Source organism: Pristis pectinata, chromosome 1 (genome assembly GCF_009764475.1).
Source record: "Pristis pectinata isolate sPriPec2 chromosome 1, sPriPec2.1.pri, whole genome shotgun sequence".
In the NCBI taxonomy this organism is placed as follows: Eukaryota; Metazoa; Chordata; class Chondrichthyes; order Rhinopristiformes; family Pristidae; genus Pristis; species Pristis pectinata.
Window position 1 is genome coordinate 124550415 of NC_067405.1, and position 24497 is coordinate 124574911.

The window sequence follows — 24497 nt, forward strand, 5'->3', positions numbered from 1 at the left end:
TACTATTTAGTTTATATTCTCTCTCATTTCTTCAAAAATGTATCACTCCACAGTTCTCTGCATTAAGTTTCATCAGCCACATGCCATTTCAACAATCTGCCCTGCTGTTTTATTTCATCTGCAAACTTGCAGATTATGTACTGCATACTGATGTCTGGGGCATTAATGTATAGTTTATAAAAAGAACCAAGGTTCTAACACCATACCCTGAGAATACCAGCATGTCCTTCCTTCCAGTCTTAAAAGCAACCATTCACCAATACTTTTCTGCTTTCTGTTCAATAATCAATGTGCCATTGCTAACTAATTACTTGGGATTTCATTTTATTAACATATATCATGTAATATTTTGTTAAACACCTTTTAATCTATAAACAACAACTGCACTACCAGAGAAAAATACTGTAGATGTAGTGAGTCTGAAATAAAAACAAATTGCTGGAGACACTCTGCTCAGGCAGCATGTGTAGAAAAAGAAACCGGGTTAATGATGCAGGTAACTTTTCATTACAACTGAGAAAAGTTAGAAATTAAATGTGTTTTAAGTTGCTGAGAAAGGCAGGGGTGATGTTCAATGGCATCATCACCATCCACACACTATCAACATTATAGAGTTACCACTGACCAGAAACTCAGCTGGATCAGTCACATATATACTGTGGTTATAAAAGCGGGTCAGAGACAGGGTATCCTGCAATGAGTGACTTAGCTACTGACCACTCAAACCCTTTCCACTTCCCACAAGTCAAAAATGTAATAGTATACTCTCCACTTGTGTGAAGCTCCAACAATATTCAACAGGTCCATTCTGCTCTTGACAAAACAGCCTACTTGACTACTACCCCATTCACAATCCTAAACATTCATTCCCTTCACCACCAGCACACAATGGCTACAGAGTGTACCATCTACAAAATGCATGGTGGGTACTTGGCTAGATTGCTCCACTACCCTACAACCTCCCAAATCTGTGACCTCGACCACCAAGAAGGACAAGTGCATGGGGACAGTTACATGTTCCTCTCCAAAATCCAGATTGCCAAAAATATCTAACTTTAAAGAAATGTTTTCCCCACCAGAGATGACTGCTCCTCCTGTTCCATGAATTTGTAGGTTTTATCAGCAACTCAGTGAAAATTTTTTTTTGAAGTTCACCCTACAATTTAGGTGGGAGCTTAGAAATGGAGAAATTAAGGCAAAGACACAAGAAATTATTGAAATAAAACCACAGTGACATTCAATGGAATGGAAACCCATCACCTATACAAAATGTGTATTTTCATGTCTACACTTTTAAGTAAATAACAAGTATGAAAGCTGTAATTGTTTTGGCTTTATTCACTTATGCAATACAATTATACAATCTTGCATTTAACCAAACACTACATTTCTAATGCTAAATGTAACCTTGAGATTGAATAGCTACTTACCAGAATTTGGTGAGCTGGAAACGCGACTTTTCCTCACACTAGCACTACGTTTGAGTTGTGAAAGATTAGGAGTGGCTACTTCCACGGGTGAAGAATCAGTTTTCAATGGAAGGAAAACCTCACCACTAATGTCCAACCCTAAATCACAAAGACAAATGCTACCTGGTTAAAATTCGGGTTAGAAATCCTTTGAATTTAAAATCTTAAAAATACTCTTCCAAATATAGCTGCTTTTCAAAAATGTCAACATAAATGTGCAATGAATGTCCATTTTACAAAGCAATTCCATCCCCCAAATAATGGTGAATGTAGCCATTATATGTCTCTTCCTAATCACTTTGCCATGCCAGTGAAATTTCAGAGCAACAAAATGTATCATCGACTTTCCCCTTCCTTTCTGTTGGTCACAGCACACAACTAAAATCTCAATAAACCAGCCAGCATAGAGCAAAGAATTCCCTGAAGTTGATGGCAATCTAATGAATGAATACGTATTCATAAGGAATGGAGAAAAATCAGCTATAGAGACAAAAACAACAGTAGTTGATTGGTATAGGAATCTTACTTTCAGTTCCAGCCTCGTCTGGACCTGCAATCCTTAATTTTTCATGCAACCTTTCTTCCTTTTTTACAGGATCTTTATAATTACGGTCTCTTAGTTCATCTGTATGACACTGTTGAGCTCCTGCCTGTTTCCTTTGCTTCATCTTATTCCGAGCTGATTTTGACATGGAGATCTTTTGAAGAAAGAAAACCTACATTAATATGATGACCTGCACATCCAAACATTATCTTAAAGTACTTTTTAGATAATTAAGTAGTTCTTAAAAGTTTAATCAATGTATGAAAATCAGCAGGGAAATGGAAATATAGCAGGGTACCATAGAACAAAGTTTGACAAGTTTGCTGGGTAGTGAAGGAAGAGATAAACAGGACTCTAAATAGTGCATCTAGATCATTAATGCCCTTTCAGCTCTGTAATATTTAAAAAATGCATGTTCATAGTAAATTTTAGTGTTTTACACAAGTACAGGGGCTCCCCAAGTTATACATTACTTGACTTGTGAAAATTCTCCCAGACGTTTTTAAATTATTTTTAATATATAATATAAATGGCCAGTCTATGTCCACTTTACAAACCAATTCCATCCCTCATCAAAAACTTAAAAGTGAATACATTCATCATTATTTAGTCTCTTCCTGATCACTCTGCCATGTCACTGAAGGGCATAAATAATCTATATGCACTATTTTAAAGAAATATGAGTCCTGTTTATCCTCCCCTCCTCCACCCTACTCCAGTAGTAATAATAATATTTCATGGTATTTATTCATGACTGGATACAGTACATATTCCATTAGTTTATTTATGGACAGTGTTAGCGTGATTATTTAATGAAATATAATTATAGCAAGCGTATGTCGAGTGATACGATATGGGTTACTATAGAAAACGGATGTTTCTGACTTACGGAGAAATTGGCTTATGGACAGTTCTCAGTCACTGAACCCTTGCGTAACCCGGGGACTATATACATTTTTGTCTAAAATTAAATTGATTCAACTGAAATGCATGATGCATGATAACCAAGTTGATATTTATTTTATCTTTAAGAAGTTCCTGCTTTCAGCTCTTTTGTTAATTTTACCATACAAGAAATGTTACAGGTCCTATCAAATTTAACTAATTGTTGTGATTTGTTGCAGCAGGGAATTTTATGCCCATTGTCCTGGAACATTTAGGCCTTTAAATTTTTTGTGGCATGCTGCCAAAAGTGAGAGCATGAACAGAGCATCTGGGACCCAGGAAAACTGTGCAAGCAACATTTTCTTTAGGCAGAAAGATGCAAAGCAAACAGTTAAAGAATCAAAAAAATTAAACTGAAGTCAAGCAGGTGAGGTTAACTTCAAATTTAGGAATATAAAAAGGCTTGGAGAGAGAAAGACTGGATAACAATGGGATGTTTCTCCTTTTCAAGAAATAGGGTCTCAAAATAAGTAGGGTGGCCTTCGAAATGAGAAGAATTTTCTTCACTCAGAGGGTGGTGGAGACAGTCACTGATTGTATTTACACCACATGGGGATTGGGCAGGAAAGTGGTATGCAAGGTAGAAGATCAATTTTAATCTTTCTAAACAGCAAAGAAAGCTCAAGAGGCCAAATAGTCTACTCCTGTTCCCACTTCTTCTATTCTGATTGACAGAAAAGTTTTACACAACAATTGGGCACCTGGATTTCAAATGATAAAAATTAACTTTCTGTGGTTAACTTTGAACCATGCTTGCAAGTACATCAAGCATACCATTTAATGCACATCTACGATAAGGCAAACAGCATGACGCCTTTTTTGATACCTTTTTAATGAAGCAACCTAGAGCGCAGCTTTTGGATTTCTGCATTTAATCACTCATGCATCTGTCCTTTCAGCTGAAGTTGTTGGATCATGCATAATGGTGACTCCCATTAGCCCGTGCACTAGATTGACATCAAAATCTAGCCTAATATAATGTATTATGTTAGGATTTGTTATCATCTGCAGACATACAAAACAGCATAACTGGTTGGAAAGATTAAGAATATCATCTCCAAATTTCAGGATCTGAATCTATTAAACACTGATAAAAGTTGTATCATTTCACTGACTATAAACATAGTTGTAACTAAATGTTAGAGAATCAAATAAGTTCCTTTCAGGCACGATTCTACAACATTAAATAATAATTTGACTAGAAATTAATTTTAAATAGCAAGGTTCACAAAGCCTTGGCCTTAAAACAAGTCATACCAGAGTAATGAGGCAACATTTGAAGTAAATTAGCTCTGCATTAAATCTAAGCTGAGAATGGTTTACAAATGTGTATAAATCTTTGTGTTTACTATTTCAACAGAATCAAATGTATTAGTGGTTGAACAGATCAGAATTGTTCCTTATACCAACATTATACTTTGCTTGCATTCCAGATCACTTGCAATCTATCAGTTTGTAGCAATTACCTCTCTTTCATTCTGTACAATATCAAAGCCGGTTTGACTATTCTGATGTACAGCCCTTCCATAGATTCCTGAAGGAAGGTCCATTGTTGGCCTTCGTTCGCACGCATCATCCGCACTATTAGATGGGGTGACAGCTGGGTTGTGTATTACATTAACTGACTGGGGACTTCCGAAGACACCTAAATACATTAAAAGAATTACAAAGAACTACCTTATTTTGAAAACTGCAATGCATGTCATTAAAACAAATGAATTTTACTTCTATAAATAGCAAAACAAAGATAATCTATTATCAGCTGAAAAATGAACTGTTGGAGAATTTTCACAATACCAAAGGATCAGAAATAGTGATAATCCAGACTGCCTTGCTTAGCCATGGCCTTTCAATGAATAGAAGTGAAAGTTATTCACTATGGTGCAATAGGAACAAGGAGGAAAACAAAGCTCAATAAACTTACCTTTTCCTACTACAACCACAGAATCCTCATGGAGTTCATTACCAGAAATGATATCGTGATTACCCACCAGCTGCGTGCTGATGGTAGATCCTGTCAATCCACACACAGTGGGTTATAAGGACATAATTTGAACAGATGACCAATGTCATTTTAAGAAATTTTATTGCTTCCATAATCCAAAATGCACATGCATAACAGCAAAAATGTGACTTAGGATAGCTTTGTTATCACAAATAATAATGTAATAAAATGTTAATAATCTGATAAAATTACTGATTGCTATTTATCAATATGAATATATTTGTACCATCTATATGTGGAGATATTTAAGTATTAATAAAGTATATGAACAGTTGTATAGCTATGGATTTGTGTGAAAAGTACTTTGCATAAATAGTTATACTAACCTTTTGCAGGTTTATTACTAGTACTTTTTTGAGGCTCTTTGGATTGTAAGTTAGAGTCAACCTGAGATATTTCATTTTGTTTCTCCTCTTCAAAATATGATATTCCATTTCCATAAGTCATGCGTTGTCCAATAATACTCACATCAGAGGTGTTTCTATCATGGAAAGTCACTCCTGTATTTTTTTTGAAAGAAAAAGTACTCATAGGTGCAAACATCTTTTAACTCTATTTTCACTTGATATTATTAAAAAAAAACTTTTCCCCTTTCTTACAAATTCCATCTAGTTGTACCTATCAGAATTCAAAATGTCCCACAGAATATTGTGATCCTTCCTTCATAGCACACAAAGAATGCTGAATGGAAGCTAATCACAAGGATGCATTGTGTGCAAAAACCAAGAGAAGACAATCTGGTAACAAGATAGCTGTCATACACCAATAGCACCATTCAAGAAGTCTTCTCCATATACTTCATTCTAGCCTCAAGATTTATAATTAACTTTATCATAGGTTGTGTTTATATTTTCTGCTAATAGCAGAAACAGAGTAAGTGCATAAAAAGTTTGGTTTAGCTGTACCAACACTGAAAAGCCTGAGACTGGGATTTTAGTAGGTGGTGAAAAGGACCAGCAATAAAGAATAACCCAATCCTCACTGATAAGAACAGTCATTATTCAGGCAAGTCTCATCTTCCCACTGGCAACTCTTTCATCAGAAGAATTAGAGAAGAGCTGAGAAGAAATTATTTCATCTGGATGTTGGTGGATCTGGAACTTACTGCCTGGAAGGATTGTAGGGACAGTAAGGTTTATTGCATTTATACGCTAAGTGCTGAGTGTGGGATTTGGAAGGATAATTGTCTTTTGGCCATCAGTATGGGCTAAGTGGCCATTGATATGAATAATTTCTGAAAGCCACATCAATACCTACTCTCTAATGTCCAAGAGTGGAAAAACTAAATAAATGAAGTTCTTCATAAAATCAGATTTGAACCGAACAATATGAACAACAACGTTAGGATTTGGAAGGCACCACTCCCACGCGACCCAAGTAGTTTGTAGACCTTCGGTAATGAGGTAAAGAATTAACACAAGCAGAAGTAATGAGAGCAAATGGAGACCAGCTTCAATCGTTCAGTGGATAAAGATACTGTCTGATGCCACAAAGAGCAAGATTCCTGTCTCTCTCACAGAAGAGTGATTGATGCTAATAAAGGGAAGATAACTAAGGAAATACATTAAGTATGAGAACAGATGGAAGTTGGGGAAGGCAAGGACAGGAGAACCACGTAATACTCTCCAGTATTTACTTGCCCACAACAATGTGCAACTTCTTTGGAGAAATACCACCCAGATGAATAAGAGACTTCCAAAGCATGTCGATATAATAGAATGTGGATAGAATGGAAATAATAGGCTAGAAGTGAAATGCAAACTATTCATAAAGACTAAAATAGAGACATGCATACAAACCAAAGCACCAGATTCAACCTTATCTGTCTGGCAGAAAGAGAGGAAGTCTGGACTGAGAACCGTTTACATGTCCAATTTTATAGTGCATTAAGCTAGAAGAGCATAAAATTCGACAAGCTGAAAAATAAGTGCCCAATCTGGACCTTATAAGTGGGTTACACTAAATGCAGGGCTCAAGTTTCTAAAAATGTGTACAGGTGAACAAATGAGCAGAATATGCAAAATGTTAGTTTTCTGAGTCACTTGCAGTCATTCTTGAAGTGAATGAAGAGATAAAGTAATTACATCATAAAACATTTTTTTAATATATAAACACATTTGGCTTGCCTTGTGATTGCTTAAGGAGGAAATAAATAGATAGCAGTACCTGAGCTGGAGTTGTATTCCACTGGAGGAGGCCTGGACTTTTCTGATGGCATTCGACTATGGTAGGCTTTAGATCCTAACTGAATACACCCATCAGACCTACAAACATCAAATTGAGTAGTTTTAAAGGTCAATAAAAATGTTTAAGCTATAATTTTCAAAGATGCATTTGGCCAATTTTAGTAGTTAAAGTAATTGGTTTTAGCATAAAATGATTGAAATATTTATTTAAATGATTATCACAATACCACTGCAACCATTATGTTTCCACAATGTAGGTCACTGAAGGTCAATTATCACAGACCCAGGATATCAGTGTAGGAGTTTATCTGTTGATGTTTAAATAAAGACTTTACAGCTGTCTGTTGCTGAAGCATTCCAGTGAAAAGTTGTACACTGTTGGGATAGGAATGAGCCCAGCTGGATTTATCCTTCTTTTCATGGATATCTAGGCAACGTTCCCTATAGTCAGATAGATGCCAATGTTGTGGCTATGCTGAAACAGCTCATCTAGAGGCACAGTTAGTTTTGGAAGACACCTTATCAAACTACAGCCAGCTACAGCTTTTAGTGTTTCTAGTAATCTCCTGAATTCTTGAAATCAACAAGCGCTTCAACCTCTTCTTTGTCACATATGTACCAGGCTCTACCACATGGATATTATTGGAGCTCCTCCTTCCATGACCTGTTTATTTATCCACCACTATTAATGAAAGCGCCATAACTCCAGAACTTTGATTTGATTTTCTGGTTGTGGGATCCCTTAGCTCTGTCTATTACTGCAGCTTTTGCTGCTTAGTAGTTATGCTATTGGTATCACATTTTAAGAATGGTTAATACTGCTGCTTGCACGGCCTTCAACCAATCCAATCAGTCTTGATAATAATGGTACAATGCGGTTTGGTAATTGGTTTATTATCATCTCATGTACTGAGATACAGTAAAAAGCTTTTGTCTGCATGCCATCCAGACAAATCACTCCATACACAAGTACATGGAGGTAGTACAAAAGGAAAAAATTCAGAATGCAGAATATAGTGTTACAGTTACAAAGTGCAAACAGGAAAAGTGCAAACAGGAAAAGTGCAAACATTAAACCACAAGATTGTGGTGGAATATTGAGCAATGAGATTGCAGTGGAATAAAATTAATTGCTTTTCTAAAATTCTCCAAAATGTATAGTAAATGCCAGGGGAAAAACACGTAAACTTAACTGCAATACTAAAATTCATTAAACTAAGTTACAGGATAACATTAAAAGGATGCCTGAAAGTAAATACTGCATTTTTAAAAAAATATATTTTCATTTAAATTGATGCTTATCATGCACATTTCAGTCCAGAAGGTTTATATTAATAAAGCATCATTTGTCCAAATTAAAAAAACAAAATGTTAGGCCAGGTAGATGGTTATTTGTCCAGAAAAAATTTACAACAAATATATTAGGTGAAGTAAGATTAAAAACACAAAAAGATAAGAGTAAGATAAAATGAGAAGCATTTAAAATTTGTTTACATACACTTTAGGATTGAGTATAATTACTTTCAAGTGCGGGGAGTTTTGCTAATGCAGTGTTTAAATTGTGTGCTTTTTGGGATCATTGTGCACAAACTATAGGCCCAGAAGTAAAATACATGCAGTGAGCATTTCCTGGATCTGCCAGCAGTCTAAATTATATCAGCCACATCACCAATTCTTCAGCCATTTCCATAAAGAGCAAAAATAATGAAGGAATGTAGAAAATAAGAAAAGGTTTAAGAGTGAAATGAAATTGTAAAATATAACAGAGAAGACTTTATTACTTGATGCAATGTTTTAGATCAATAATTTTTTGCAAAACCTAGCAAAATGTATTATCCTTGAAGCAAGGATGGATTTGGGTATGTATTATGTTATGGATTAGGTTACTATTGGTCAATGTCTCTTTAAGGCATAGCACAGTAGTGCGTGTGCGTGTGGTGTGATCATGACAATAACAGGAGATAACGACGTGATGACGTTGTTTTGGAAGAGAGAGAGCGAGGGAGAGAGCGAGGGACCCTGCCTGTTGGTCTCTGTATCGTTGGATGAAAAACAATAACTGTGTCTGTCACTACAATCCACATATGGATTTTTGGAATAATCCAGTGGAGTCCACTTTGTCATTAACCTGTACAGGGCCACGTCTCGAATGCCTTTCGGGGTGGCAGATACTTCAGAACAAAGGAATGGAGATCATCCGTGACTGAGGTGTCGTATGGGTTCCATCATGGAACATTTGGATTTCATAATTTCTTTCTATTTTCTCTCTACATCTCTTCAGTCAGCGGTGGTTTTGCAGAAGCCTTTGCTCACATTTCACCTTATGGCTTGCTGAACTGAACTTTGAGAACTATTCCTGGACTTGGAGTTTGGGAATTTGCCACACACACACACTTCGAGTTTAGTTTTGGGGTTAATGTTTAAGATCTAACATTTTTACTTCTAACATTCTAACATTTTTACTTTTATCTTTTCTTATTATCATAAGTAGTTACTAATAAGATAGTCTCTGACACTTATCCATGACTCAGTGTGCTTCTTTTGTTGCTGGTATTTAACAATTATTACGGTTTAAATGCAGACATAGAACTCAGTAATATTGAATAATGCCAATTCTTAATACTTACATTACTTTCTTGCCACAAGGCACTGGGGAAATCAAAGAATCCTGGCTGTAACTATCGCTTTCACTGTAAGTGCTTGTATAAGGTGATGAAGTACGTGATGTAGAATCCAAGCCAAGTTCCAGTTTAAGGGCGGAATCTGGACTCTCAATATCAGATGCACCATTGCTCAATTTAGCCCTTTTCTTTGCAGCACTGTTTCTTAGTGACCTTAGGGCACTCATCATCTGTAAGAAATGCAGATATGTCAATTATCTGCAAAGTCAAGTAAGGAATCATTGATAGTGCCATCATTCAACACTTACTCACCACCAACCTGCTTGCCAGTGCCTTGTTTAGGTTTTGCCAGCACTATTCATATCCAGATCTCATCCCAGCCTTGGTCCAAAAATGGATCAAAGAGCTGAATTCCAAAGGTGAGGTGACAGCGACTGTCCTTGACATCAAGGCAACATTTGTCAGTGTGGCATCAAGGAGCTAGCAAGACCAAATTCATGGGGAATCAAGGGGAAAGCACTCCTGATGATTAGAATCATTCCTTGCACAAAGGCAAGTGGTTTTTGGAGGGCAATTATCTCAGCCCCAGGATATCACTACAGGAGTCTTTCATGGTAGTGTCCTAGGTCCAGCCATTTACAGCTGCTTTATCAATATTCTTCCTTCCATCACAAGATCTAAAGTGGGGATGTTTGTTGACTGTATGATGTTTAGCTCCATTTGCAACTTCTCAGCAAATGAAGCAGTCTAATGAACAATCTACAAGGCAACGGACCAAGAACTGGAAAGTGAGATTAGTTTGAATAACTGTTTGTTACCTGAATGGATAAGTGTCAAGTAATACTTTTATGCCATAAAGTGACATGCAATAGCTATCTCCATCAAGAGAGACTAAACACCCCCTTGACATTCAATCACCAAGTCTCTCACTTATCTAAAAAATGTCGACAGCCCAGCATTACATAAATACTGTATTGAATTGACACCGTAGATTTTGAAATTACATCTCTGGGATTGCCTATGAACTTTAAACTTTCTGATTCAGTGGAACTGACGTGAGCACTGATCCAAGGCTGACAATTCTAACAACAGTTGGTTCAAGCCCTGTACCAATGTGAAGTCCAAATCTAATTGATACTCTTCAGTACTCCTTACAGTATATGGCAATTTGGTGGCACAGTTCTTTGGGAAGCATATTAAGCTGAAGGACTGTTTTCCAGTTGTAACACAGGTGCACATTAAAAATACTACATTACTCAAAGACCACAGTAAATATGCCTATTGTTCCTTTCTCAATTCATACCAAGATTAAAATAGATTATCTGGTGCAGACTTGCTCCCACATTTGCCAACTTAACAGCTTCTGAACTCCAAAAGAATTCCTTGCTAATTTGAAAAAAAAATAAATCGAAGTATTAATTTCCATGCTTCACGTTCCAGCATTGAAAGTTATAATATGTGAACAATCACTCTTTTTCATGCAAGCATACACTAACCTCTTCGTGATCAGTTTCATCTTCATTGTTATCCAACAAAGAAAGATTCAATTCCAGATTTTTGTCAATGTTGTTCTCTTCCTCCCATACCTCTTTAGATTCTGCTCTACTTGTTTCTTTTCTATTATCACAATCAGGTACTTCTGCTTCAACCATTGGACTAGTACCCCTTGGAATGGGAGGAACTGGCTTTGTTGTGTTAAGATCTCTCCGAGATGATGGTGACCGCACCAGTGCAGGTTTGAGTGATATAGGAGAACGATTTTCTTGCGAGTTGTCTCCTGGATAATCAGACATTTAAATAAATATGCACAACATACATCAAACTAGAATTAAATGATTTCTATATCTTATAAGTAAACTAAAGGTAATGCAAGTAAAAATGTCTTTGGACCTATTAACTATTTATATCATTTGCAACTCACTAATGCAGAGGATTTGCAAAATATTTTCAGTTTTCAGAGAGCAATCATGGATAGGAATTTTGTCCAATTTTTTTATAAATATTGGGCCAGATCTTGTAGGGCAGACCACCTGCTTTGGACACTTATACTTACCTGGTCCAGATATGGAGGACTAATCTTGTTGGCAGAAAACAACTTGTAGCATGACTTCAATGGCAGTATTCTATCACTGATGCTCCCCTGATAGTCATTGAGGGGTGGCAGAGCCTTCCCCATCTTTGCTTAAGTTATTTATTTCAATTTCAGAATAATTGTTAAAAACACAGAAATAATCAAAAACATTAATTTAATGCAAAATAATTAAAACTAATTAATACCTCTCCTCACTATGCTTCCAAATTCATTGCCCAGCAAAATCAAAAGGGTTCTACAAATCTGACCTGCAAGTTCCAAGATTCTCATCAAGACTGGGCTCTACTTTTAGATTCCATATAGGATCTATCAGTGAAGCAAATTGACAAGATTTGAATCTATCAGTCGAGGCAGGACATTCGTGACTGTCTGTAATAGAATTGTCTATATAGTGTCTGTATAGAAACATGAACACACTGGTGTTTAATCAACCATCCTTCGTGAGATCTGGTCCATTAAAATAAAAAGGAAAATGCAATGCATAATATTACATTATTTTGTCATGTACCACGCTTGAAATCGTCTCAGACAATAAAGAGTACTAAAATAATCCAAAGCAAGCAAGATTCTTCTTAAAATTAGGTAGTAATTTACAGGACAGGGGTACTTCACATATAATTTTTTTATAGTTTAAATTAGACATTTGCAAAAGTTGTGCTAGATAAGTTGAATAATGTGACCACTAGCTGATGAAACATACAAGGAGTATTGTAGTCACTGCTATACTTCTTTGCTCACTACATAAAAATAAACAGGAGAAAGTTATTTATATTACATGATGGGTCGATAATTAGAGAATATGAATTTATGACTTCGGGGGTTGTAAAGGGTTAAAAAGTCTAGGGTCATTAAATAAATGAAATATAATACAATAAACGATTAATAATTTCCAAAGTGCAGTCCTTGCTGTCATGGGGAAACATGACAGCCAATTTGTTCAAAGCAAACTCCTACAAACAGCAATGTGATTACAACAAATGATCTGTTTTCACAATATTGAGCTTTTGCAGAGACCCAGTGCAAGTATAATGGGTTGAACAACAAACATTGTGCTGTAAGATTTATGATTTCATAATGGTGAGAGTAGAAGTGTACAAAATTTCAAAAAACTTTGATTATTTTCTAGACACACTAATTTGAATAAGCTTATAATATTCAAAATTATTTACCAGAAGTGAGCAGATCCTCAGATAATTGGTTAGTTAACCTCCGTGAACTGGCTGTAGAAGCCCCTTCAAAATGTTTTGTAGGCCATGAGTTTGAAAAATTAACACATTGTTCTTGAAATTTCTTCGAGGATCCTTCGAGTGCAGAGATCTGGTTAAGTCGAATTCCAGATGGTAATTGAAAAGATGGAAGATAATGAGTTCCCTGGCTGGAAGTGGAAATTGGAAATGGCGCAGCTTCGATTGGCATAGGGCTGTAGAGAGCACGGTTCTTGCAGGACAGAACCAAGCTGGAACGAACTGTTAAAAAAAAGCACACAAACTATTTAATTGAAGCAAACATCTGGCTGAATTCAAAAGAGGATTACAACCAGAGCTGAAAACAAGTCATACAAATGCACGGGGATGATAAAATGATTCCAAAGTCCAAAAGTAATTATTTTTCAATTAGATTAGATATTAATTCAGAGATTAATTCAATTAGATACATGTTACAATCAGGAAACCTCTGTATGGTTACCACTCATCATCCTCCCTCAGCTGATGAATCAATGTGCCTTCAAGTTGAACATTTGGAAGAAAGACAAAATAGCAAGGGCATTGAATGTACTCCGGTTGGATCTCTTCAATGTTCGTCACCAAGAGCAGAAAGATTACCAAGCTCACCAAGATCTGATGGACATAGCTGTCAAACTGGGCCTGCAGCAGGTAGTGTGTAAACCAACACAAGGATAAACCTACCTGACCACGTCCTTACCAATACACCTACCACAGATGCATCTGCCCATCACTCCATCATTACTATCAAGAGAAGGAATCAACCCTGGCTCAATGAGGAGACAGAAGGGCATGCCACAAACAGGGATACCTAAAAAAATGAGGTGCTAACCTGGTGAAGGTACAAGGCAGTAATGTATACATGCTAAACAGCAAAATCAACATGGACTATTCACAGCTAAGAAATCCCACAACCAGAGGATCAGATCAAAGCTCTAGCAGTCCTGCCACATCTAGTCATGAATGGTGCTGAGCATTTAAAAAGTTAACAGGAGGAGAAGATGGCTCCATGAACCAACCCATCCTTTTCGAAGGTGGCGCCAAGTATGAGAGGGCTAAAGACAAAACTGAACACTTGCAACAGGCAGCTGAAAGGACTAAGCACACCTTCTTCCAGGAGAGCAAACCAGAAAGGAGGTGATCTTTGTGGGGTGAACCTTGCTGTCAAGGATGGCTAGTCTGGCATCTCTGCAACTACCCATGAGATATGTGAACACCTCATGACCATCTGGCTCACTCTAATATGAAACTAGCATAGTGTAGATCAGTGCATTCGCCCCAATCTCGGAAGCAAGCTTCATGTAGCCAAGGAGGACTTCTACTTCGGGATGTGGGACAAGGTTTTTCCCCCCAATACCAGAGGAAAACATATACTCCCAAGCATAACCCTCTGATAAGGTGTAATTGGTGAGGAGAGATGAGAGAGAATTAATCCAGTGGAACTCTCTCCTGACAAAATGCTTGGAGCACAGTGTTGTCATAACCAACACCATGTTTCACTAGATTGTCAAGCACAAGACCTCACACCAACACCTACAATCCAGGCACTGGAATCTGTCAGATTTTGTTAACTGTCCAAGCAAGAGACCATATAGCACCTGTACCATGACAGGTATTAATTACTACTGGAATGAACTACTGCCTAATCTGCTCCATTGGCTTCATCTACAGCTACAAAGATAAAGATCACGAGGACCCAAAGATAAATCTTCACAGAGCATCTGAACTGACAATAATTAGCTCCTGTGAAAACCTCACCTTCAACAAGTGTTCTGCTGGAGTGGAGCTAATCTACAGGACAAACGGGAAACAGTTCAATCTACATAACTGTCTGTTAGCAGAACATTTGGCCATCTGAAGAAAAGACTGTCTGAAGATCAAGACCTCAAATCTGACACAAAACTTATGATCTACTGGGAGCAGCAATGATTCCCGTCTCACCTGCCCCTCCCTCCGCACACTTCAGAGACATGACCTATGTATGACAGGCATGTCAAAGGACTAGAGAGTTACCGCGAATTCTGTTTCTGCAAAATCCTTCAAATCCACTACTAGGATAAGTGAATTAATGTCAACATCCTCAACAATAAGGCCCTATTTACCCTCAGTCAGCTCCAATGGGCAGGTTACATCATTTGTATGCCCAATGCCACACTTCCAAAGAGGCACTCTTATATTGAGATTACCTGGTGCAGATAGAAACAAAGGACATTCTCATAGTCTTCTTGAAAAGCTGCAAGATACACACAGCATGTGGGAATCCTTGGCCCACAACCACTCAAAATGGAGCAGTAATATTAGGGATGCTACTGAGAACCTCCAGTCCATTTGTTAGGAGTACAAAGAAGCCCACTGTATATAATGGAAGAAGTGCACCATCTCCCAAATGAACCACTTGCCTGCTCCATCAAGCACTTTGTGGCCTCAGAACCCACAGAACTGGAGTGGAAGCAAGTTGGTCTCTATCCTGGGGATGAGCCCAAGAGGATGACTCAGCAATAACCTGCTTGTTGATGCCCAGTTTGGGTCCTGCCAGAACCAGTAAGCTCCAGCTCTCATCATTGGCTTGCTCCAAACATGGACAAAGGAGCTGAATTCCAAAGTTGAGACTGACTACAGTGTACATCAAAGTGGCATTTGACTGAGTGCATCAACAAAGAGCCCAGGTAAAACTGAAGCATAGGACATAGGGAAAAAAAAACTACAGCACAATTCAGGCCCTTCAGCACACAAAGAGAGAAAATATGCAATGTCCATTTAATTGGAAGTGTACCTTGTAAAAAGATGGTGGTGCTAATCATCCCAGCCCAGAATATCACTGCAGTAACTCCTCTGGGCAGTTTCTAGGCCCAACCATTAGTGACAGTCCTTCTAGCACAAGGCCAGAAGTGGGGAGGTTTGGTGATGACTCTGCCATGTTGAATTCCTTTCACAACATGTATCATAAAAAGCCTACTTACCATAGATCATACATGAACTAATCTTCAAACACTAATGTTAACCAAAGGATGCTCTCAGTACTATGTATAAACATCTCACCAAGCTATGAAGTCAGAAGACATTACAGACCATACAGTCAATGTAACTTTAAGTACAAGTTATGATGCTACCTGGTATTCGGCGGTAAAGCAAATCAGCATTTTCATTACTTGTTTTAGCATGTAATTTTATCATAGCAGGTTAGATGATAACAGTAAAAGGAAAACAGTCTTGTTTTTAGAGCCACATTCTACAAAACAATGCACACCATGCTTTTAAAAGTTTGCAGTATTGGGCAACCTTTTTGACATGTTGCACTCTAACAGCAAAAAGTCTACTTAATGCGTAGCATTCATTGTATCCAAAAGAATCCAAGCTAATTAGTAAATCATCAATAACTGATACCTTTGTCTTGTGGCAAGTGGTTTCCAATGCCCAAAAGCTGCAAGTCAGAGTCCACACTAAGACTTTGCACATTTAGCATTCTGGAGGAACTAAAAGGCATCCTCCTACTTCCAGGATGAGTGTGAACTGGTTCCCCAAATCCTGCAACAAAATGAAAGTAAATGTTACTTATAGCAATTACATTTTTTTTCATCCATTGACATTGCTACCTGAAAATTTGGAAGAGAGAAAGCAATATGTTTGGAAATCTCTGCTGTTAGAATACAACAATGAAAGGTACCCTCAAGCAAATATGTTTCCACAATGAAAAATGGTGGAACTGCCCAATCTAGGCCACAGCCACCCCACCCAATCCCCTCCCAACTCCAAATATAGCACTGAAGCTGGACATCCCTGGCTTTGACCTGTTCCCACTATGGAATGGACTCATGAAAAGGTGGCAGCACAGTTAAACAGAGTTGAGAGGGAGTAGCCCAAGGAGTTCTAAATCTTATGGCATCAAACACAGGAAAAGAAACCTTTTGATGATTATCTCTTCCTTCATCTGATTAATCATCCATACTCAACACTGTCACAGATCAAATGCCCACAATAGTAGTGATATTTGTGTCACTGCACGTTCTTGTACAGACCCTCTCCTCTTCATATCAAGGTTAGTTAGCCTCCATTTTGTATTGGGATGGATTAAAATTAGATTTAGCAGAACAAAATTGGGCATTCATATTGTGGCCATTAAAAGGAGAAATGTAATGTACCACAATCTGCAATGTTAGTTTTGCATGTTCTTCACTCGATTATCACCACATCAAGGGTCAACTCTGGTGCAATGAGGAGTGTGGAATAGTAACTCCTAGCACATGTAACTGTGAAGTGCCAACGTAGTGAAGATACAACAGGAATAAAGGCACGTTAAACAGCAGTTATAGAATGCTACAGATGGAATTAAGTGATTCCACAATCAACAGTTTGGATCAATCCGGAGCGTAAATTGGGAACAGACATTCTTGGGAGGAAGTGCACAGCGGAAATGTGGTGGTTGTTTAAGGAATACTTGCATGGGGTTCTGGATAGGTTTGTCTCATTGAGGCAAGGTAAGAATGGTAGAGTGAAGGAACAGTGGTTGACAAGAGATGTAGAATATCTTGTCAAGAGAAAGAAAGAAGCTTACCTAAGATTTAGAAAGCATGGATCAGACAGGGCTCTGGAGAATTACAAAGTAGCCAGGAGGAGCTTAAGAATGGACTTCAGAGAGCTAGTAGGGGGCATGAGAAGGCCTTGGTGAATAGGATAAGGAAAAACCCAAGTTCTACACTTATGTGAAGAATAGGAGGAGAACTAGGGTGATGGTAGGCCTGATCAGGGATAAAAGAGGAAACATGTGCCTGGAGTTGGAAGTGGTAGGGGAGGTCCTTAATGAATACTCTGCTTCAGTATTCATCAGTGAGAGAGACCTTGACGCCTGTGAGGATGGTGTACGACAGGCTGATATGCTAGGGCATGTCGACGTGAGGAAAGGGGATGTGGTGGAACTTTTGAAAAACATTAGGATAGATAAGTCACCGGGGCCGGATGGGATATATCCAAGGTTATTACAGGAAGCGAGGGAAGAGATTGCTGTGCCTTTGGTGATGATCTTGGCATCCTCACTGACCACAGAAGTGCCAGATGTTTGGAGGGTGGCAAATGTTGTTCCTTTGTTTAAGAAAGGGAGTAGGGATAACCCTGGGAATTACAGACCAGCGAGTCTTACTTCAGTGGTGGGCAAATTACTGGAGAAGATTCTTAGAGACAGAATTTATGGGCATTTGGAGAAGAATAGGCTGATTAGGGACAGTCAGCATAGCTTTGTGAGGGGCAGGTTGTGCCTCACGAGCCTGATTGAATCTTTAGGAATGTGACAAAGCATATTGTTGAAGGTAGAGCCGTGGATGTGATGTACATGGATTTTAGTAAGGCATTTGATAAGATTCTTCGTGGAAGGCTCATTCAGAAAGTTAGGAGGCATGGGATCCAGGGAAGCTTGGCTGTGTGGATTCAGAACTGGCTCACCCATAGAAGGCAGAGGGTAGTGGTAGATGGAGCCATTCTGCCCGGAGGTCGGTGACCAGTGGTGTTCCGCAGGGATCTGTTCTGGGACCCCTGCTCTTTGTGAGTTTTATAAATGACTTGGATAAGGATGTGGAAGGGTGGGTTAGTAAGCTTGCTGATGACACGAAGGTTGGTGGTGGTGTGGATAGTGTAGAAGGTTGTTGTAGATTACAACAGGATGCAGAGCTGGGCTGAGAAGTGGCAGATGGAGTTCAACCCAGAAAAGTGTGAAGTGATACACTTTGGAAGATCGAATTTGAAGGCAGAATACAAGGTTAGTGGCAGGACTCTTAGCAGTGTGGAGGAACAGAGGGAACTTGGGTCCACGCCCATAGATCTCTCAAGGTTGCCATGCAGGTTGATAGGGTTGTTAAGAAGGTGTATGGAGTGTTGACCTTCATTTGTCGGGGTATTGAGTTCAAGAGCCGCAGGGTAATGTTCTCTAGAACTCTGGTTATACCACACTTGGAGTATTGTGTTCAGTTCTGGTCGCCTCATTACAGGAGGGATGTGGAAGCTTTAGAGAGGGTGCAGAGATTTACCAGATGAGGATAAGTTGAGTGAGCTAGGGCTTTTCTCTTTGGAGAGGAGGAGGATGAAAGGTGCACATGATGATAAGAGGCATAGATCGAGTGGACAGTCAGAGACTTTTTCCCAGGGCAAAAATGGCTAACATGAGGGAGCATAATTTTAAGGTGATTGGAGGAAGGTACAAGGGAGATGTCAGAGGTAAGTTTTTTTTTTACACAGAGAGTGGTGGGTGCATGGAATGCACTGCCGGCAGAGGTTGTGGGGGCAGATACATTAGGGACATTTAAGAGACTCTTAGATAGCCACATGAATGATAAGAGAAATGGGAGGGAAGGGTTAGATAGATATTAGAGCAGGATAAAATGTCAGCACAACATTGTGGGCCGAAGGGTCTGTACTGTGTTGTAGTGTTGAATGTTCAATATTCGGCAGTCAGTCATGAACTACAATGGCAATTAAACAAAGGAGACAGTTCCTTAAACATTCACAGCCAGACCCCTGCACATGACAGTAAAGAGCAAGGCTAAAGCATTGCCCAGTGGAATTCCAATTTGGCCTCCCCCTGAAGTACACACCATTGTAGCCTTATATCCAATCAGCAATCGACTGACAATCAAAAGGGTTCATCTAATGAATAGAAGTCAGGTACAGATCTTGATTTGCTCGACACTTTTCCTGGATTTGACGAGCAATGAAGATCATGTCAGCTGTCCCACAGGATGGTCTGAACCTGCAGAAAGCCTAGCAGAATATCATTGGCAATGGGAAGTAATTTATTTTGAGAGAACACATTCTTATTTAACTAATTTCTTAAAGATTGTAAAATTATTGGCATTCTCCAGCATCCCAGATTATGAGAAAATTGGAGAGACAGTTTGTGGAGTTTCAGTTCTTCACCCCCACCTTTATAAACTTCAACTGGTGAGCAGTCTAGTCCTTGTTGTTCTTGGCTTGCATTAATGGTGCCTCATACTTTTGAGGATTTCTGCAGTGGGGTAGAGAGATGAAAAAGAGGTTCTCTTTCAAAGTGCTGAGAGGTGGATTCAGTAGTGGCATCTATTACAGTTGGTTTATGGTTCAGAAGTGCCTCAAAATAATTGCCTACAGCAAAGACAATGAACTCCAATGACAATGCAGTTTTGATATTGAAGACGTGCTTTTGAACTGGCCTTGCGTATAGCCAACCTGGTTTAGTTAACCTACAAATGGTATTCACCCAAGAATGTGGAAAATTGGTCAGTTATGCCCGGTCCAATACCAATTCAATCAAGTCAAGTACCAACCCATCATCGCTTACTCAGCTTCAAAGTACCAACTATGCAATCAATCAGCATTCCCTGCCTGCCGATCCTTGATTTGTATTCTGCCAAGACAATGTGTTTCAGACTTGATAACAACGTTGGTCCAACAATGACAAATTTTGACTTTCAGGGGAGAGACAAGAGTGAGTGCTCCTGACACCAAGGCGGCCTTGGGCAATGTGGTAAACTGGAATCCCATGGGAATCAAAAGGAAACACTTTATTGGCTGGAGTCACATTGAGCACATTACTGTTAATTTTCTCAACCAAGGACATTGCTGCAAGAGTTCTTCAAGGCATTATCCTAGGCCCAAGTAACTTCAGCTTCTTTATCAATAACCTTCCCTCTATATGATTAGAAGCAAGGATGTTTGCAGATAATTGAACAATATTAAGCTCCATTAACTCCTCAATTAATGAAGGAAATCAGGTGTACCAAGTTTCGGATAGCTTTCAAGCCTGGGGGGAAAATAACAGAAAGTAACATTTGCTTCTAACAAATGTTAGACAACAACCAGAAAAAGTGGCAAACCATTTACACTTGATACCATTCTGAAGGTGTCATGATCAAGTAGAACAACTGGAGGAGCCAAACAAATACCATGGCTACCAGAGCAGGTCAGAGACTCAGCATTCTGCAGTGAATGACTCACCTCCTGACTCCCTAAAGCTTTTACACCATTTACAAAGCACAAGTCAAGCATGTAATAAAATGCTCTCCATTTTCATGGATGAGTGCAGTTTCAACACAGGCAGGCTTGACACCATCCTGGCAATAGCAGCTGATAGCATCCTGTAATTCAAAATGGCCAGAAGTTTTCAATAGGAGAGAGAGAGGGGGGGGAGAGAGAGGGGGGGGGGAGAGAGAGGGGGGGGGGGAGAGAGAGGGGGGGGGGGAGAGAGAGGGGGGGGGGAGAGAGAGGGGGGGGGAGAGAGAGGGGGGGGGGAGAGAGAGGGGGGGGGAGAGAGAGGGGGGGGGGAGAGAGGGGGGGAGAGAGAGGGGGGGAGAGAGAGGGGGGGTGGAGAGAGAGGGGGGGTGGAGAGAGAGGGGGGGTGGAGAGAGAGGGGGGGTGGAGAGAGAGGGGGGGTGGAGAGAGAGGGGGTGGAGAGAGAGGGGGTGGAGAGAGAGGGGGTGGAGAGAAAGAGAGGGGGAGAGAAAGAGAGGGGGAGAGAAAGAGAGAGAGAGAGAGAAAGAGAGAGAGAAAGAGAGAGAGACAGAGAGAGAGAGAGAGAGAAAGAGAGAGAGACAGAGAGAGACAGAGAGAGACAGAGAGAGACAGAGAGACAGAGAGAGAGAGAGAGAGAGAGAGAGAGAGAGAGAGAGAGAGAGAGAAAGAGAAGGAGAGAGGCTATTTCTTTCACTGGGGGTGGAGGGAGAGACTATTTCTTTCCCGGGTGGGGGGGGGGGGGGTGGGATTCAAAAACAAGGAGGCAATTTAGCACTGAAATCAGACATTTTAAAAAGTATAATGGGTAGTATGGGTAGTAAACAAGCTGGAATTAATCCTTGCAAGTCGTGTATAAGGCCAATATTTGAATGTGGAACAGATTCTTGGGCCCAAATGAAACCTTAGCACAATTTTACTTCTTACCTTTTAGCTTGCATCATAAGAACATAGGCTTACTTTATAATAATCTACAGTGCAAGTAGCAATTTATAATGCAGTTCTCTCAATATCTTGCACATGTAGAATATAAATATTCTAAGTGAGTTTAATTTGTTACATTGTGATGAGAAAATTACATTCAGCTGCTTTAGCCTAAGCTCTGGAATTCCCTCACTAAAGTTGTAATTCTCTTTTAACTGAATCTTATGATGAGCTCCTTGTCATACTCTTTCTCTAAATCTTTGGTTGTCTATGGCTTGAATGACAAGGGTTAACATTCTGTTAAACACCTTGGGAAATTTTAGCCCTATATAAATAAATATTTTTTGTTTGAGAACATGAACTTCTCACTTCCACTCCATCAAATGAAGCAAATCTCCAATTTCAGAACATATTTAGCAGTGGCTTAAATTTTAATGTTTCTCAACATAAACCCATACATATAGAAACACTTCTATAGAATTATAATGTACAATTACATACCATGTAATAGCACTTTAAAATAAAGGAATGTGCAAAGTAAAGTTTAGCTATTAATACCATAATTATCTCAACACTAGCATCCATTTAATCACAGTAAATCCATCTACAACACAATATAGTGCAATGCACTTATCAAGCCTAGTCTTGCCCATCATGTTTGCGCTGCTATTGTCAACATACCATGATGACTTAATGTGATTAAGGTAACTATCGTCAATCTTAGTTTCCAGCACATCTCTTTTCAGAAAATCTCTGACAACAATCTTTCAAAATCACTTAATGAAAAGCTGAATGTATTTTAATACATTTGTAGGAATCTGCCTCTTTACTGGAAATTGGCAGAGTATAACCCCGTATTGCTCATAATTAAGGTGAACAGCAGGTTGTTCTACACAGATGGACCTGAACAATCTTTTCCTCTATTACAAGGGACTGTGCTTCAAAAGTATTTAATTCATAGTCATGTGCTTTGATACATAATGAGGAGCTGTAGAAGAAGTGTTTCATTACTTTTCTCTAAAAATATTTGGCTTCTCAAGAGCAATTAAATGTGAATTGAAAGCAAATCAAGGCAAAAATAAATCAGCAAGAAAATGGGCTGTCATGAGGTCTGCAACATCAATGAGATTTTTGGAGAGTAATTGCTTTTTGACATTTCCTCATTGTTGGGTAATTGCTAATGGTATGGCTGTAAATGAGCTTTGCAAGCATGGCCACCATTTAAACCTATCCCGAATTGCCCGAGAAGTTGGTGGTAACTTGCTATACAAACTATTACAGACTTTGCAGTAAAGGTACTCCCACTGGACCGCTTGGTAGACCAGGGATATGATTTGCTCTGAAACAGATGTCTTTAGTAGCACAGTCAGGATGTTGACTAGGCATCTAGACAACTCAAAAGTGGAACAAGTCAAATTGGCTCAAAGTTGGTTCCTCCAAAAGGTACAAACTTCAAGAGGCCAGAATGGACTATTGATTCAGCAGAGTGAAAATATTCCAGCCTCACCTTTTGCACTCACGGGGATTTGTCATCATGAGGAGGGGGATGAAGATTAGGAACCACCTCCTAATGGTTACTGAATTATCCCACAGCCATTCAACCTCAATGTAGCATAAGTGACCAGCTTTGAACTGCAGCCTTGACTGTCGAAAAGTTCAATTGCAACTTTAATGGCCTGCTTCTGCTGTTTGGCATTTGTGTAGTCTTGTAGCTTCAACAGGCTGGCACTGTATCTTAGATATACTTGGGGCTGCTCCCAGCACTGTCTTCTAACAGTATTGGTCCCTTGGCTTGATAATGATTAGGAATAAGCATTAAATGATGACCATGTTAGTAATGTCCATATCATGCAAATTATTGCAAAATTTCTTCTCAGGCATTATATTTGCAGCTTCCCATCTCTGGTACAAGAGCAGCAATATGCTTAGCTCTTAAATCAAGGTGGAATACATTTGCGTGGCACCTGAATGTTCCACACATAGGACCTCCCAAGACTGCAACTGCAAAGGAAAATGCCATAGATACAGAATCTGCAATCAAGTTTTCCTCCAAGTCATGCACCGTTTCAAAATGGAAATGTTTCTTCATCCTTGCCAGGTCAAAATGCCAGAATCTACTTATGGCTACCTTCCCCAGAAGGAATGCAGCAGCTCAAGGTGGAAGGTCACCAACACCTTCTCAAGGGCAGTTAGGAATAGACATTAAATGATGGTCATGTTAGTAATGCCCATATCATGCAAATTATTATAAAATTTCCTGTCAGACGTCATATTTACAGCTTCCCATCTCTGGTACAGGAAGAATACACATTGGCCTCACTCTTCTTTCTATAACGAATATCAAAAGCTACACTTCAGGTCTGATCCAAATGTGGTTTTATACAAGTTATTCATAATCTCTACATCAATTGGTTGGCAAATGTGCCAACATCACAATAGTTATTACCCTTAAAAAAAGGCATTGTTGAGGCATCCTAAAAGCAATGGACCTTCTGGCTACATAAAAGAATGCAAAGACCA

The 24497-nt window shown here is 39.0% G+C and overlaps 1 protein-coding gene across 2 annotated transcripts in view; it reads right to left on the bottom strand.

Moving 5' to 3' along the window:
* The window catches only part of LOC127572083 (TOG array regulator of axonemal microtubules protein 1), a 65001-nt gene that overhangs the window by 24420 nt on the left and 16084 nt on the right, over window positions 1-24497 (bottom strand). For both annotated transcript variants that reach the window (XM_052018954.1, XM_052018963.1), the window contains exons 3-12: window positions 16470-16610; window positions 13032-13328; window positions 11267-11547; window positions 9777-10000; window positions 7130-7227; window positions 5290-5463; window positions 4883-4972; window positions 4425-4603; window positions 1996-2167; window positions 1431-1568 (exon numbers count right to left, since the gene is read on the bottom strand). In XM_052018954.1, the coding sequence (XP_051874914.1) occupies window positions 1431-1568; window positions 1996-2167; window positions 4425-4603; window positions 4883-4972; window positions 5290-5463; window positions 7130-7227; window positions 9777-10000; window positions 11267-11547; window positions 13032-13328; window positions 16470-16610 (1794 nt within the window). The remainder of the gene's footprint in view (window positions 1-1430; window positions 1569-1995; window positions 2168-4424; window positions 4604-4882; window positions 4973-5289; window positions 5464-7129; window positions 7228-9776; window positions 10001-11266; window positions 11548-13031; window positions 13329-16469; window positions 16611-24497) is intronic.